The 16,498-nt window shown below is 39.4% G+C and overlaps 1 protein-coding gene across 9 annotated transcripts in view; it reads right to left on the bottom strand.

The window, feature by feature from the left end:
- Positions 1-2,954: 2,954 nt before the first annotated feature.
- camk2b2 (calcium/calmodulin-dependent protein kinase (CaM kinase) II beta 2) overlaps positions 2,955-16,498 on the bottom strand; it is a 44,157-nt gene continuing 30,613 nt past the window's right edge. For 4 of the 9 annotated variants that reach the window (XM_084383358.1, XM_084383360.1, XM_084383357.1 and 1 more), the window contains exons 15-21: positions 13,542-13,610; positions 12,721-12,765; positions 12,031-12,079; positions 9,420-9,495; positions 7,239-7,333; positions 6,905-7,159; positions 2,955-6,335 (exon numbers count right to left, since the gene is read on the bottom strand). In XM_084383358.1, the coding sequence (XP_084239484.1) occupies positions 6,909-7,159; positions 7,239-7,333; positions 9,420-9,495; positions 12,031-12,079; positions 12,721-12,765; positions 13,542-13,610 (585 nt within the window). In that variant the 3' untranslated portion in view covers positions 2,955-6,335; positions 6,905-6,908. The remainder of the gene's footprint in view (positions 6,336-6,904; positions 7,160-7,238; positions 7,334-9,419; positions 9,496-12,030; positions 12,080-12,720; positions 12,766-13,541; positions 13,611-16,498) is intronic. The other 5 variants (XM_084383362.1, XM_084383365.1, XM_084383361.1 and 2 more) reach the window with 2 other exon arrangements.

Raw genomic sequence — 16,498 nt, 5'->3', positions numbered from 1 at the left:
CTTGAAACGTATCTTGATACGTTACCGGATTAAATATAACAGTGTATCATACACTGTTACATTTAATCCGGTGTAGAGTTCAAACACGACCTTATTGTGTCCCATAATCCCTCTAATCCTGGATCAAGGTGGGGAAAGTATCTGATATTAAATGTGCTTTAAAGGGGCACTCTGTAGTTTTGGGTCAGAAATGTTAATCAGAAGAGAAAGATCCTCATTGGCTGATTTTCTTTCTGCCTAAACAAACTAAATAATCAAACTCTCTTTGTTTGGTTTTACTTTGTTTATATGTGGCGGACCCTGCCACCCTTCTAGCTTCAAACAGTGTTCTGGGACCTTGTTTTCCTCTGAGAACAGCTTGTCTATTCACTGATGGAAAAAATAAATATATCTGAGTTTGTATTATTACCTCATTAATATTGTAAATATTTCAATTCTGAGTTGGAACTCCTCCAAAACTTCAAAGTGCTCCTTAAGTAAAAGTGATATATTTATATGTTTATACTAAATACTGTATATTTATGACTCAAGTGATAATTAAGTCTGATATTAATAATTTTCTGATTATTGGAATAAGTGTTGCTTTTATCTGTTTGCTAATGAAATAAATTAATTTAAAAATCCACTACTTTGGCTCTGATGCAGCCTGTAATCTACAAAGTAACTAAGATATTAAATAAATGTAGTGAGTAAAGTGTAGTGGAAGTAGTTATTCTAGTTAGTTGGTGTTATTCTTTATATCACTGTTGGGTTATTGGATCAAAACAACCTTTCTTTTGTGTCATTTTCTGCCCATTAGTACTGCGTAAACTTAACCCACATATTGAAGCCACACTGGGCCGACTTGTACTAGGTGTTTTTTATTGTGCACCACTTCATTTTTATTGTTTCCACAGCTCAGAGGTAAATAATATTTTATGACGGTGTTAAGCTAACAGAAATGTTGCCAGCCGGATCAAACTCACATACCTTTGTACTGTAAACGTGAAACGATTCACCGTGTCTGATCTCCTGGACTTGATGCTTTGTTGCATGTATACTTTTATAGCTGGTGCAATTTTATTCTCTGGTTCAGAGCCAGATGTACTTCACTAGTGGTGTTATAGAAGAGAGCCATAAACGTCAACCTTTGTCCCGACGCTGGTTACGTAAAGTAAAGTTAATGAACTTCCTGCCCTCACAATGTTCACATCAGAACTTCTTCAGGTGATTCATACAAGTCAGAAAAAGTCAAATGTACTCAAAGTATGAGCAGTAAAAGTACTCACTCTGCAGTAAAACGTCTCTGTGTCTGATATCTGACTCTATGTGACGTTATCAGATAAATACTGATGCATCAATGTTACAGCAGCGTTTTACTGTTGGAGCTGCTCAGCTACTTTACATACAGTCAGTCTAGTCCAGTGGTGCCCAACCCGGGGGTCGGGCCCCTCCAGAGGGACACCAGATAAATGTGAGTGGTCGACAGATGATTACTGAGAGAGGAAAGAAGATAAAAGAGTGTCCTGATATAAACATTTCTACGACTTTTTCAGACTTTTCTCTAATCTTTGCATTTTCTGTCACATATTGGATCATTTGACCTTTTCAGGCTTTTAACAGTGTGAGGTCACAAGCCAGAAAGGTTTCAAGTTTTTTAAAGGCCCAGTGTGTGGGATTTAATGGCTTCGAGTCTCTCCTCACCCTCCCCTACAGCGGCCACTAAAGATCTGGAGCCAGTGTTTGGTTTGTCCGTTCTGGGCTCCTGTAGAAACATGGCCGACTCACTGGAAGAGGACCTGCTCCCTCTGCAGATATAAACGTCTCAATCTAAGGTAACAAATACACAAATATTCTTAATTTCAGGTGATTATACACTAATGAAAACATAGCTATGAATATTATGTTCAATAACTCTTTGATCCCTGTTAATCCTTCACAGTGGACCAAGTAAAATCAAGTAAAATCATTATCTGTACAGTTACTGTCTATAAATGTCATGTATAAGTAGTATTACTTTACTAATGTACGTGTTTTCAGTACTTAAATCTAAGTATTTCCATATTTTTGCCATAATTGCCATAATTATTATTGATTATGTAAATGTGTATTATTGCCTCTGCTGGTTGTCCTCACATGCTGGGTACCGTGTGTCACAGGGCCCTGGGATTAATTACAGACTGTGGCTCTCTTACTCATCATCATTGTGCGTTACACAAAGCCGTTCTTGGCAAACTTCTTATTTACTTCTCTTCTCTTTTAAACTTGAAATATGGAAATCAGCGTCTTTGTTCTCCTGGCATCCTGCCTTCTTCTTTTTTTTCTTAAAGTCCAAAAGGAATTAGGAAGGAAAGCTTTTCGTGTTTTTGGCACCCACAACGTGGAACAATACACAAATGCAGCACACCACTGAATCATTTTAAAGCTATGGGGAAGTCCACTGAGTGATTATTTGATTTTCTAAACTACAGTTTCTCTGTAATTTACAGTTTTGCTGCAGCTCTTGACCAAAACATTTCTGGAGCTTCACAGCAAAACAGCGAAAAAATGGCCAAAAGCACATAAAACGGCTCCATGCAGCTCATCCGGTGTAATAATCCAAGTCTCTGGGGGCCCCGAGATCCCAAACTGATTTGAAAAGACTTTATTTACACTCTTTTTAAACTGAAATCTTCACTGTAGCTGCTAAAAATCTATATCACTTTCCATCATGTCTTTATTATGCATCAATGTCTTTTGCAGCTCTCTGACCAACACCCACTGACTTTACTGTATCGATCCCCGAGCTGTTTGGACTGTTTCTACTCTCTCGGGTCGAACTCTGATCTCTGGTTAATCAGTAATAACTGACTGGATTACGGTAAATAACCAATGAAATCACTGCACAGGTGGAGGCACACGCAACACAAACAAACTGCACTTGCTCGTTCTGTTCTGAGGCCGTGAGTGGAGATAAGAGAGGGGCAGCGAGCTGCTCTCTGCAATGTCATTTTATTGGTTCACACACTGATTACATCTGATCACATTTTAATATTGATAAGACTTGGATTGCACACCAGAGGAATCATCATCATCATCATCATCATCATCAGTATAATAAATTTAAAAAAGAAATGATAAAAGCTTTGTTTTACACACATCAGCCTTCTGTTTCTGATCGTGAGGCTCTTCTGAAGAAATCCAAACACTTTGAGTTGTGGCGTTAACGTAAAACTCCCGGATTAATACCAAGTAAATGGAATAAGGATTGTTTGCCGAACAGGACAATTACTCTGAGTGACCAGTAAACCTATTAAAGCGCTGATGCTATTAGTGTTAGGACTGGACGGGAGGGAGGACTGCTGGCTTCACGCCACGCACAGGTTCAGTGATATGATTGGATCATTGGATACGGAGGACAGAAACTGCCAAAGTTAAAAAACAAATTTAAAAATTAATCAATAAATAAATTAATTTACCATTTAATTCTCCAGAAATAACCTTAAAAATAAATGTAGGGATTAATTCATTGATAAAAATGAAACATAAATGTTTACCTTTGTTTTAATTAATACACTTAATTTCCCATTTATTTTTGAATTTTTTGTATTAATGTTTTCATTTTTATATTTATTTATTTACATATTTATATCTGTATTGTTTTCGCATTACATTCCCCCCATTTATTTTGCAGAATTTAATGACTTTTTGTGATTTTATGGATTATTGATTGTGACTCTAACACAGGCTTCATTGTGAAGGAGAACCGTCAGTTAAATCCAGTATTTTACAATTGCTTTGGGTCAGTTTTCAATGTTTGAAACAGCCGAACTGACTCGTTAACTTCTTCCCTTTAAACATAAAAAATGCTGTTTGTACTTAAAAAGTACAAGACACTTACTCATGTTCAGCCCTTAGAATAAAGTACACATTTCAATGATTATAACATTTTAAGCCTTTCATTCATGTTAACCCTAATATCTTGGAATATGTTTAATTATGATTATTTTATCACTGACAGGTGATGTGAATAAAAACACACTTTGATGCAGAACAGAAACAAACACAGCGAAGTGAAGTCCCAATCACCATTTCATTTAAATGTATAATATAATAATTAGAAAGATATAATAATTTGTATAAATGTGTAGAGTTGGACTCCAGACTATATTATCTGTATTTACATTAAACAGCATGTTTGATTAAGTAGAGTAAGTTGCATATTATGTGTAAAATCCTGCTGCTGTGCCTGTTGATCCGATAATGACCTCATGTCATAACACTCTCTGATAAACCTAATTTTTATGTTCATTATCAATCTGCTGATTGTTTTGTTGATTAATTCTTTATAGAAAATAGAAAAAGATAAACATTAGAAGTTCCCAGAGCCTGAGGTGACTTTTTAAAATTGCTTGTGTTGTCTGAGCAACAATGAAAAACCCAGAGATATTAAGTTTACATCGGCGGGAAATAGATAAATATGTCTAATCCTCACATTCGAGAAACTGGAACCGTTGTTTGAAAAGTGACTTTAATGATTTTTAGGGTTTATTTTCTGACCATCTATTCAGGAAGAATCAGCTCATTACTTCAGTTTTTGAGATTATTCTCAATTATTAACTGAACAATTTTAAATTTTAAGTATCTTCTTCAGTCTGTGTTGTACAAATTGAACCAAAGCAATCGTAAAATACTGTAAACTCCTCTCTCTGTTCACACATTGGTCATCAGATTAAAGGGTCTCAGTCTCACCACTTTAATTCAGAAATAAATTCTGATAATATTTGGACTTTGGACCCTGTAGTTGACGTACAGTTATTCTCTGTTGTTGCATGTTGGCGCCCTCTTGAGGAGCGATCGGTGCACTATCACAAAGCTGAAAACAGTTCAGAGACCTCTGTGTTTGGGTGTTAAACTACAGACAATGTAACCAAACTATTAATAAATAAAATCCAAACAGTCAAAAAATATTCTGAGACTTAATTTTTGATGTCGGGTCTAAACTCCCGCCTGTACGTCCTCATTAGTTTTGTAAAATATCGCTATATTTGTTCATATTCTTGAGAGGTGTGAAGTAAAAAGCGAGAGAATAATCTCAATTCAATTGTTTTTTTCAGTCTGGTCCTCTTTATAAAAATAAAACATTAAATAGCTTCTTGGGTTTTTTTGTCTTTGATACAATAAAGAGCCATTTTTTAAAACCGATCTGGATCCCAGCAACTTCTTTAAAAAGGCATATTCTGTCATAATCCTCTTCAGTATCCTCTTATACTACACTATTATATTAACACAAAAATAGTTTATGCACTTACAAAGCCCAGAAAATAGAGGCAATAGATTATAGCTCACCAACAGTTCAGTCCAAAAAGAGAAAAAAATCAACAAAATGCACGATAACACCCAACTTACCAATGTTATTAACTCGGAATATCATGCAATTAATAAATAACCATCTACGGCGTAATTGTAGTCAAGTCACCACGATGAAAACTGGAAATTTACATAAAGAGCGTGATACTATAATTTCAACCATCGTCATAATTTCAGTAGTTAACTTGCAAAGTTCAGTACATAGAGAATCAAGTAAGAACGACAGTAATATGTTAGCATGCTGCATGGTTGTCACTGCCTCACAGAGCGGCTCAGAGGGGTCCAGCGAACACACGGAGGCGTCGGTTCAGGGTCAAATACACTCCAGAGAAAGAGGGAGAAAAAACTGAGAAAAAAAAAAAAAAAAAAGCTCCACTGAATGACAAAACACAAAAAGGGATAATTAAATACGCCCACCGGCGTCTCTCAGCGAGACACGTGGCGGTACTCGTTCGTTTCACACAGGCAGCCTTTAAGTCGTGCAGAAAAACAGCCACTGGTAATAAGAAAACACAGGTAGGAGTCATGCTCGTCATAAAAAAAGAAGAAGGAAAGGTTTTGAAATGACTAAGAAATATACTGTACAGTCGAAAGAGCACAACAACAGACCGCAGCCATAATAACACGAGAAGTAAGTAACGATAATTTGACGTTTGAGGAGAAGTAAAAGGGTAAAATGTTCGACAGGAGAGCTGCAGCCACACACAGGCCGACTGAAGACGCAGGCGAAAGAGTTTCCTTTTCTTTCTTTTTTTTTTGGCTGATGTGCCCTCTGCTGTAGCGTAGGTTTTGGCGATGTCTGTGGTTTGAGGTTGTAGAGAGAGACAGAGAGAGAAGAGCGAGGTGGGCGTGCAGAGTGCAGGACGATCGTGATCCCAAAGACTCCTCAGACTCCTTTAATCCGCCCTCCGTCCACCTCCACCTCTCTCTCAGGGCCGATACGCTCGCTTTGATTATCCACTTGCTCCTTCTCCGCTCCTCCCTGACTCCTCATCGGTCTCACGCACCTGGAGAGAAAGGTGTGATATGTAAGAGCTGAGCACCGGTCACATTCAAAACAAACAGGGGCAGCGTATCGCTAGAGTAACCGCTACATGTCCGCAGATAGACGTTGGACAGCGCTGTGGGTCAGACTGATTTAGTGAGACACAAATAAGACAAAGCAAGTGCCAACAAAACTGTTTATTCTGCGCCTGGAACACACCGTACTATTACACATCCAGCAGCCTAACCGCCGCCCCAGAGTCGTGACAGTAAACAGTCTCAAAACTGAAATTGCAGGTCTACCGTTTAACGCTTCACGTTCCTCAGACTACAAACTCTCAGTCCTGCTGTGTGTTTAGCTCGGTTAGCTGTTAGCTAGCTCTGTTAGCCAAACACACTGTGAGACTGTTTGTTTTTAACAATGTCTCACTATCAGGAAAAAATACTTTCTTTTAGCTCTGTTTTTGGTCTCCACCAGCTCCTGAGAAAAACATCTGCCTCCTAAGCTGCTAAACTTCTGGAAAAATTATTTCAGCTTATCTAATTTAATTAAATTATTATTGTTCTGTGTTGTGGACGTTGTTTTTCGTACCTCATCACTGCAGCGGGGCAGCGGGAGCTCCCGAGCAGTGGAAGTGGACGTTTTGCCACCGGCTCTCCCTGCGGTGCCATACTCGGGTCTCTTCTGATTGGCTGGAGCGGGGACGGCCCTGCCCGTCGACGAACTGCGTCAGGCGGATGTAGGCGATGCAGGCGGCGTCCTCTCCGATCATGTGCACGTGAGGGTTGAGGATGGTGGTGTGGATGGGTTTGCTGTTCTTGGAGAGGACTGATGGCAGAGAGGGATCTGAGTTTAGAACAAAGCAGCTACGTTTACTCAGTCAGTTAATACAAGTGGAAAATAATTACTTTAATTATAGTCTTACGATTGTCAAAGTAAAATCTGTGGAAGTCCATTCCCTCCACCAGGTTACCCAGCCCCTCCGGCTCGAACGAGGTCAGACCCGGGTCGCAGATCTTCCTGTGACGACACGCGGGAGAAGGTCAGAACACCACCGCCCACTAAATATCATGTTTTAAACTCATAATTATGCTTTTGAAGCAGTAAATGGACTTAAATGAATGATAATTCAACTCTGTAATAATATCACACAGCTAAAATACAGAACAGAAAATGTACTCTTCTGCCCACGCCTCCGGTTCGTCCTCTCTGTTAGTCATTGTTCAGAACATATAATACTAATGCTTATAATCAGTTATTTCTTCTTGAGGTCTTTGTGCGACAAGTGAACATAAATATCCCCGTCAGAAGTGTTTAAAGTGCTGCATAGACGTCTGTCAGTCACCAGAAATTGATTTCATGCAGGATGACAGCCCCCAAAAGTCAGTTTACTTCTCTTGTTTCAAACTAACCGAACTACAGATGTGAAAACACCCTTAACATCTGATGATATTGACAAAGATCCTCAAAGTTTTGACTCGAAGTCTTACTTTGTGTCTTATAAATTTGATTTATTCACTCAAAAATGCAACTTTTTTATTAAAAACCTCACAACTTTTGATTTCTTTGTTATATGTTTGAACATCGCGTCTCTAAAAACTCAACTTTTCATGTGTTTTCAGCTTCAGCTTTTCCAGATAATTCAAGAGTGTTTTTAAAGACTTTATTTAGCTTTAGACGGACGAGAATTTTCTCTACACATAAAGAAACAAGTCATTTGAAAAGTAACTAAAGCTGTCGGACAAATGTAATGGAGTAAAAAGTACAGTTTTGCCTCTGTAGTGAAGGGAAGTACTGAGGACCAAAACTGCCAAAATCAAGAATAAATAATTGACTTACCAAATACATTATATTCCATTAAATAAAACAAAAATAATATTAAAAATGACTGTGACATATTTTGAATGACTGAAGTTTCATTGCTTTTATTTTGTATTTATTTATCTTTATATTAATTCAAATAATTGTATTTATTAATTTATTTACTTATGTAATTATGTATTTTCCCCTTTTTTTATTTCCACAAACGTATTTATTTCTACGAACATTTATTTCTCATATTATTTATAGTGCATCCACTGGCATATTAAAGGTTTATCATGTAAGAATTGGCCACCTGTTGAATTCATACTCAAAACAAATAGGCAAAATAACATTATAACCTGGGTGACCACTAACTGCTGCTGCTGGAGCCCCCCTCACTAGTTAGCTCGGTTAGCAGTGCAGCTAGTGGTTCGGACTGGGAACTTGGTGACAGGAGCTTTGGACCGGGACGTGCTGGGGCTAATGTCAAAATGTCAAAATTGTAATTCATTTATATTACAATGATGTTATTTTTGAGTGTTTTCAACTAAAGTTCCTACAAACCGCCCCTTTAACAGATATATTGAGTCAATTATTCTTAATTTATTTAAAATTTTGGAAGTTCTGGTCGTCCATGGGAAGGTAGAAGTATACAGTTCAAGTACAGTACTTCAGATTTGTACTTGAAGGTTCAATATGTATCAACAGAAAGTGAAGAAATAACTGTGTGTATTGTTTTTATGTATTGTTTCAGAGATATCTTCATTAGTTAGCATGCTAACTTGCTAGCCCCAGCCCAACACCAACGCTCCCCACCCAAAGGTAGCTACAGTTAACAGCAGTTGGCAGTTACTCTTGGATGCTGCTCCCTGTTGTTAGACAGGAAGCCAAGTCTTACATATTGCACCTTTAAGTAAATTACTTGATAAAGTGTAATTAGTTACGTAGCACCCTGACCGTCTCATCGTTTTGGCTCGCTGTGAGGATTCATCATCATATTTTCTCTCTCCAGGTGAAAACGTGCTTCGATCAGAGCGGACATATTTCGCCCTCCCCCTCCTCCCTCAGCCTGCCAGGCATTATTCTTAATTGTACGGTACGTAACGACTGAACCAGAGGATGAAACAATGACTATAATTACTCTTTAATCTTTTAATACAAACACGTTTCTATGTCAATCACATTAATGGTTGCCCTTTAGCTGGCGGAGAGAAGTGGCGTTGCATTCACAGGATAAAAATCACAACATTCCTCCACGTTTAGAGACTTTTAAGGAACAAGAGGATATAAGAGGTGGACTCACGCGTAGGCCTCAAAGTCTCCATTGTTGACAGCTTCGATGAGCTGCTCTGTGATCTTTATGATCTCCTGTTTGCGAGCTGCAGACGAGAAAAACAAACGTGAGAAACAAACACTGCGACCGAACGAGCCTCATCACGAAGCCGACGAAACTCAGCAGCTACAGTCTCAAACACGAGCACTCGCCCCGGTTCAGACTCACCTGAGAGCTTGTTACTCATTGTAAATCTCATCAGTCTTCTCGAGTGAAATCTCCTCCATGCTACTTACTGCACACGCTCAATTACTGCCATTCAAAAAGTTGTGTGGTTTCACCTCAGCGACTCCTCGCACAGACGTCCACCTTTTCTCAAAACTAAAATAAACATCCCTTCCTGCCGTGTTCACCAGCTGCATTTCCCTCTACGTCCATCCATCATCCATCATATCTCTTGTTTGCATGTGAGGCAGCTCCGGCTCATCACGCTATTCTTGTCCCAGCCCTTTAGATGAGATTTACTGTGTCCTTCTACCCTCACTTCCTCCCGACACTGAGAGGAAGGCTTAGCTCGCTCTGATTCTCCCTCTCCCTCTCTCTCTGTTACAACACAGTGCTGGAGGAAGTAATCAGATCCTTTACTTAAGTAAAAGTACTGCGTTAACACTCTGTTACAAGTAAAAGTACGTAAGCGTTATGAGGAAAATATCCTTTAGGTATTAAAAGTAAAATGTGTCCTGTGGCTGTTCTTCTATAATACATGGCCTCACTAGATCATTATGACTGGATTTTACTGTTGTAGTCGGTCGATTCGGAGCTAGTTTCGGACTGATGCATCTAATTTTAAATCTAATTTTCATTATGGATCAATCTGCTGATTATTTTCTCCATTAATCAATTGATTGGTTTGTAAAAAAGTCTAAAAATAGAGAGAAATGAGCCCAAAGTGACACCTTCACACAAATGTTCACTTTTTCCATTAAAAACAGTGAAGAAAAACAGTTTCCGATTAATTTTCTGTTAATCAGCTGATCGTTTCAGCTGGAAATCATAATTTAAAACTCTTCATTATCATTAAAAGTAAAAATATTAATTTGTAAATATATTATATACTATTAACTACGTCTATTCTCCTGAGTGTTAACTGGTACAGAGTAAACCACAGCAGACTAAAACAACCAATATTCCAGCGCAAACCAGGACACAACTGACAATATTTTATTAACAATTCACTGTATTTGTCATAAATTGTTAATAAAATAGTGTTAATTGTGTCCTGATGTGCGCTAGAGTATTTATTTTTTACACTACATGTAACATTTTCACATTTTTTATATACTTCCTTGACTAAAGTTAGACGAGAAGGTCGACACCACTCTCATGTTTATTAACTGAAACAAAGCTAAAGTCAGGGGCTGATTAGCCTAGCTTAGCATAAAGCTTGGAGAGAGGGGCACACAGATGGCCTGGCTCTAACAAAATCCACCTTCCTACACCTGCAGTGCTCCGAAATCATGTTAAATCTTCTTTGTTTTGTCTGAACAAAAACTGCTGTCATGTCAGAAAGATTAGTGACATCATTCCTCTCAAGTAAAAGTTACTCTGAGTAAATCTTTGCTGTTGTTGTTTATCAATTTTTCCGCATTTTATTAATCGGTTATGATGTTGTTTTTCCAGGTGAACCTAAATTCATTGTTCACTTATTCATTTCAACGAACAACCCAGTCTGTTTCTGCAAACCACAGATGTGTTGATACTTTAAGTTTCTTTGTGTTGCAACTTTACATTTCTATTTAAGATAAGATGCAACTTTATTGATCTCCAGGAGAGGAAATACAATTTGACACAGAGAAAAGTAGCAGTGCAAGGGCAGAAATGTATTAAAATAAAAGTAGATAAAAAATAAATAAGACAAAATAGAAATACTATAGATACAATATCTGATTTGATTTGAGTCATATGTCGTTTTTCCATCACATCTGTCGGCCTAGGTTTGAAGGTCTTAAACCAACGGCGCACTCGTCTCGATCACCGTGAATAAAGTGGCTCCGCTAATTCAGTTACAAACACGTTTCATATTTTATAGCTTCTTCACAATAAAAGCCCCCATTATTTTGTAATTTAAAAGCTTTTATTATGAAGCAGCATTACAGGAAATGTTGCGTTTTCACCAGCAGCAACTAAACATGTTTGAAAGTACAAACATCTGCTGCAGTAGCAGGACGTGACCGCAGCCGGCTCGGAGGCAGGGCGGGAGAGGCTTGGTCTTACTTGAAGCGGCTAGGCTCAACTGCAAATCAGTGTGGCTCGGTTTGACTCAGTGTGGCCAGGTGGAGAAACAGCATTAGTGGATTTGGAGGTACTGGGTGCTGAGGTGTTGTGCAGTCTGATGGCTGATGGTATGAAAGAGACTGCCAAGCACCTGAGCCACCAATTTTATGTTGTCACAGTGTTTTTCTTATGCTCTGGTGAGGTTTAGGTACAAAAAACACTTGGTTAGGTTTAGGAAAAGATCATGATTTGGCTTAAAACCCCTGGTTTTGTCGGCACAAACATGGCTGTAAAATTTTTTTTTTCCTTGCGACTGGAAGAGGAGCTAGAAAAGGACTTTGAGAGGGACGTAACATGTGTAACTTACCTTTAACATCTTCATCCTCGATAGTGGTGTTGCTGCTGTCAGATGACTCCTGCAAAGTGCACAAACAAGAATGTTAATTACTATTAAAAACAGAAATTGAGACACCCACACACCCACAAGCGCTGATAAAACACACGCACAAATGCATGCACACACACACACACACACTTCACACTGAAGTTTCTGCCATCGAATCTACAACACGACTCTGTCTTAACGCCACGACTTTGCCAAAAATAAAGAGCAGACACAGCTGTAACGTGTGACTCAGCGACACACTGGCACAATCCCAGCTACAGATTGATTCGCCTGCTGTGTCGGCGGACACACACGACTGTACAGCACACGACAGTTGAGCCACTGCTACACAACAGGAGGGTGAGGGTTAATCTGGTGGCATGGATCGCTCGGTGAGCTCCATGAGTCTGAACACAGAGGGGCAGTGTAAGACAACGAAAAAAAAACCACCTCCGTCACAGCTCCAGCAGCTCACGCTCGCTCCATCGCTACCATGCATAAATATACAAATAGATGCACACAGAGAAAGAAACTCAAAACACAAATCCTGCAAGAGACAGGTTTTTTTTTTTTTTTACCAACTACCCACACAGATGGAGAGTGAAGACGGGGATGAGAAATGAAGGAATAAAGAGATGGAGGAAGAGGAAGAGGAGGAGGAGGAGGATGTACCTTGGTCCCATCTATTGGATTATGGATGACAGTAGTCTGAGGCTCCTGGAGGAAGAATGGAGAGAAAGGATGAAGTGTTTCATGATGACAAAATGAGAGTTTGAGAGACATGAAGTGCTGAATGGCAGGATAAAGTTCAGAGTTAACGACGGAGGATGTTTGTAAGAATGACATCATCAATGCTCATGATCTCAAACTCCACCCTCTCTTTCTCTTTCTCTCCCAAATCAATCCAGTTTCTCCCATTTCATAAAAAAATAAATCGCATATATAACAACACATATAACATGACTTTTCTTCAGTGTATGGCAGTTTATTGCAAGTATATGCTACTGTAAATAGTTTTTAAAAGACAAGTCTGGTGTTTTCTTGTAAACAAATATCATCGAACTATTGTGCGTGTAGGGTAACAAACATTTTTATTTCGGGACTGTTTAAGGTTGGGAAGGTTTAAATACATTTTCGGGACGGCTGTGAAAAAAAAAAAGTTAGTCTGGAGTCCCGTTAGCTGGTTAGCATGCTAACTTCAGGAGACATCTCTGCTACATGGACGACAACAATGTTGTTTCTTTACAAATACTCGTCATTTTTTTATGTTTTAACCTACAATTTTGGCCACATCTTACGTATTTTCCCCTTTATTGTCAAAGTGTTATACATCCTCAATGCACAAAATCATAGCGACAACAGCCCCATTGTCCAGATCTACACACACCATTCCCCGCCTGTCTTTCACACACACACCTACACACTCTGATTTTTTTTTTCTGAAGTGTAACGGACAGACAGACGGACGGACGGACGGACACAGAGCTGTATACCAGTGCAGCAGAGGAGACGTTGCCTTTGGGACTGGTGACTATGCTGTTTCTCGTGCTGTTTGTCTGGGGCTGTGCAAGGAAACACAAAGCGTTACATTAGTGCTCAGAAACGACGGCGAGAGGTGCCATCTGCTGGTCGTAAAGTGGGTGGTTACTGTGTGAGAAGAAAGAAAAAAACAGTGCAATACAGGTAAAAATAGCAAATAGACGCAGAGGGCTCCAGAGACTGTAACAGTGCAGTCGTCCAACTTTCAGAGCAAGCAGTCAAACAGCAGACAGGATATGGATCCAGAGAGGTCTCCCCACATTTACGACTACAGAATTAATTAGGTAGAAAGGTTTTTCGCGATTCATCATGTCGGTTAATTTCTATCTGCGGTAAAAAAAAAAAAAAATGCAGTCCCAGTCAGAGCTCGGGTATTCCAGTCTGGGCTTTTTCTCATTTTCATCGGACGCTATTTGGCAGATGGCAAATTAAACCAATGACAGCTGTGCACCTCTGCAACATCTGTCGGATATAAAGAAACAAGCATCACATCCATTTCGCCAAACTCCATGTGCTCAGACATTAGCGTCTCTTAATGTACCCCCTCCCGAGTAAACAACGTTCAACTGCCGAGGTCAGAAAGAGCTTATGAAAAGGACCATTCATACAACCACACACACACACACACACACACACAGAGCAACAGCCAAGGACATGCTAAATATACAAACATCATGTTTTATAACGACTCACATACACACGGACACATAAATGCAGACACGACGCAGCAGCTTCATGCTTGAAACCAGTTAACTGCATTTTCTGCTCGTGATTTTCCTCTTTTGTGACGAAGATGAAAGAGAATAGGAGAGAAATTGCTTTAGACATTATGTAAAATAGCTTGCAACTATGTAAATGCTAATTTAAGCACTTATTCATACTGTATTTAGTATTTAGTACATTGTAATTGAATCTTAGAGAGACAGAGGGTTACGAGGGTAAGGAACGAAAAGCGAGCTTTAATGAAATAAAGCTAAAGTCCAGATAAATAAAAAAAAGAAGACAAAACAAAAGTCAACTATACAATCCAGAAATGACAGGACTATATACACAAGGTGAGGTTGGGATAATACACAGGTGAAACACATCAGGGAGGGGCAGACAATCCCAAAAGTGGGAAACACACACAAAGGGAGACCTGACGCAGGAGGATATAACTTCAAAATAAAACAGGAAATAACTAAACCACGAACTATGACAAAAAAACTTGAGACGTCTGATCATAAAAACACCTCTGAAGTGAGTCTGTATGACAAAATGTGCTGCTAACCAAACTAAAATACAAAGAGCTCCTCTCGCTTTAAATACAGAAGTTCATCGTCCACAAACATTTGGATTAATTATATAAAAGATCTCTGATATCTAGTGAACCTGAAGGAGGCTCTCCTCTGAGCTTATCATTAATCGATCTGGTGATCACTTTTTCGAATAACTGACTGGTTGTTTTGTCTAAAAAAAATCAGACAATAGTGAAAAACAGATATCATTGTTTCAGCCTCAAATGATGAGGCCTCAGGGAGTTCCTACCACATGTCTGAAAAAAGTAATATAAAGCCTTTTGTGTCTCCAGAGGAAGCTGCATGTAATCTGATAAACTGCCTCCAGTGATGTCACTCAGAGGCTAAGATGCATTGTCTTGCCAAGACCTGTAAACACACTTAAATGAGGAGCATTTGGTGGCGTTACCCTTTAATCAGCTTCCTCCAGAGACGTGCAGGTGAGCTGAATCGGGAGCTCTAATTTGGCAACAAAAGTGTGATTTGTTTGCGTGTTTGTTGAGGACGCTGGTGGGATACACCGCAGTCCCCGAACTCCTCGAGACGGAAAAACTGCTTCCAAAAACGGATGGATGACGAAAGTGTAAACAAACATACATCAAGCATGATCAGCGGCGGGAGAGTGGAAACTGTGCCGAAAGAGTTTCACCGTGACGAACAGCGCCGAGCAGAAGAGAGGAGGATACAGTCAGGTGGGAATTACATGGATGATGCAGAGAGATGACACACCGCTGAGAAAATCTATGACAGGAGGGACGGATGAAACAGAAAAGACAGGACGGAGGAGAAAGTGAGACCTGTTCTCCATTAAAACATCCCCCCAAAAAAAAAATAAAGAAAGAGGGAGACAGCAGGCAGCTCGGAGGACGCGGAGAAGATGTGGAAAGACCTCAAAGAGACGACAGGAGGAAGAAACACTTCAGAGGAGCTGTAGTAGAGCCGAGAGGGGAGATGAAGAGGATCGTGAGACAGACGGAGGTGATAAGAGATGCTTTGGATCAGTATCAGCTGTGATACTGACCTTATTTTGCATACGAGGTATTAGGTGTTCATCTTTAAGCATTACACTACTGCTGTTACTCCTCACCTCCTGCATGTGCTTCATAATAAAAGCATTCGAAAGCAGTTTTGCCAAAATGTCCTCCATTTATCCTGCTTTCTTTTAGCTGGATGATTATAAAAAACCTGAGCTGGGCTTCAGGAGGGGAAACTGTGTTGCTGCTAGTTCTTAGAAATCAGTTTGGTGAGTCTAAATCATTAGTTTTGCTCTGAAGGCGCTTAAAAACACTGAAGGAGGAGCAAATCATGAAGGGAGATGTTTTTTTCTGAAGAGCGGGAGGTCGAAAGGTTTCTCCAAAAAAGACCTGCCCTGTTAGAACAAGATCAGAGAGGCTGAACAATACTTGACAGCATGAAAACACAAAAACATCCAGGCTGAGGAAATCACAAGAATGAGCAAAGTGCTGCTTTTATCTCAAATGAGAGCTTCTGTAAGGAGCGGGGAGGTGATTCATATAACTAATACGTGAATAATCTTTATGCTACAGGAGCACAAAAGACTCAAATATACTCTCTGCAGTTTTAAGAGGAAGAAAACGACCGCTGTAGAAATGAATAATGATGTTTAATTTTGC

This window comes from Pagrus pagrus (assembly GCF_965226575.1).
Source record: "Pagrus pagrus genome assembly, chromosome: 19".
In the NCBI taxonomy this organism is placed as follows: Eukaryota; Metazoa; Chordata; class Actinopteri; order Spariformes; family Sparidae; genus Pagrus; species Pagrus pagrus.
Note: the sequence above shows the minus strand (reverse complement) of the source record. Positions and strands in the feature narration are given on the sequence as shown.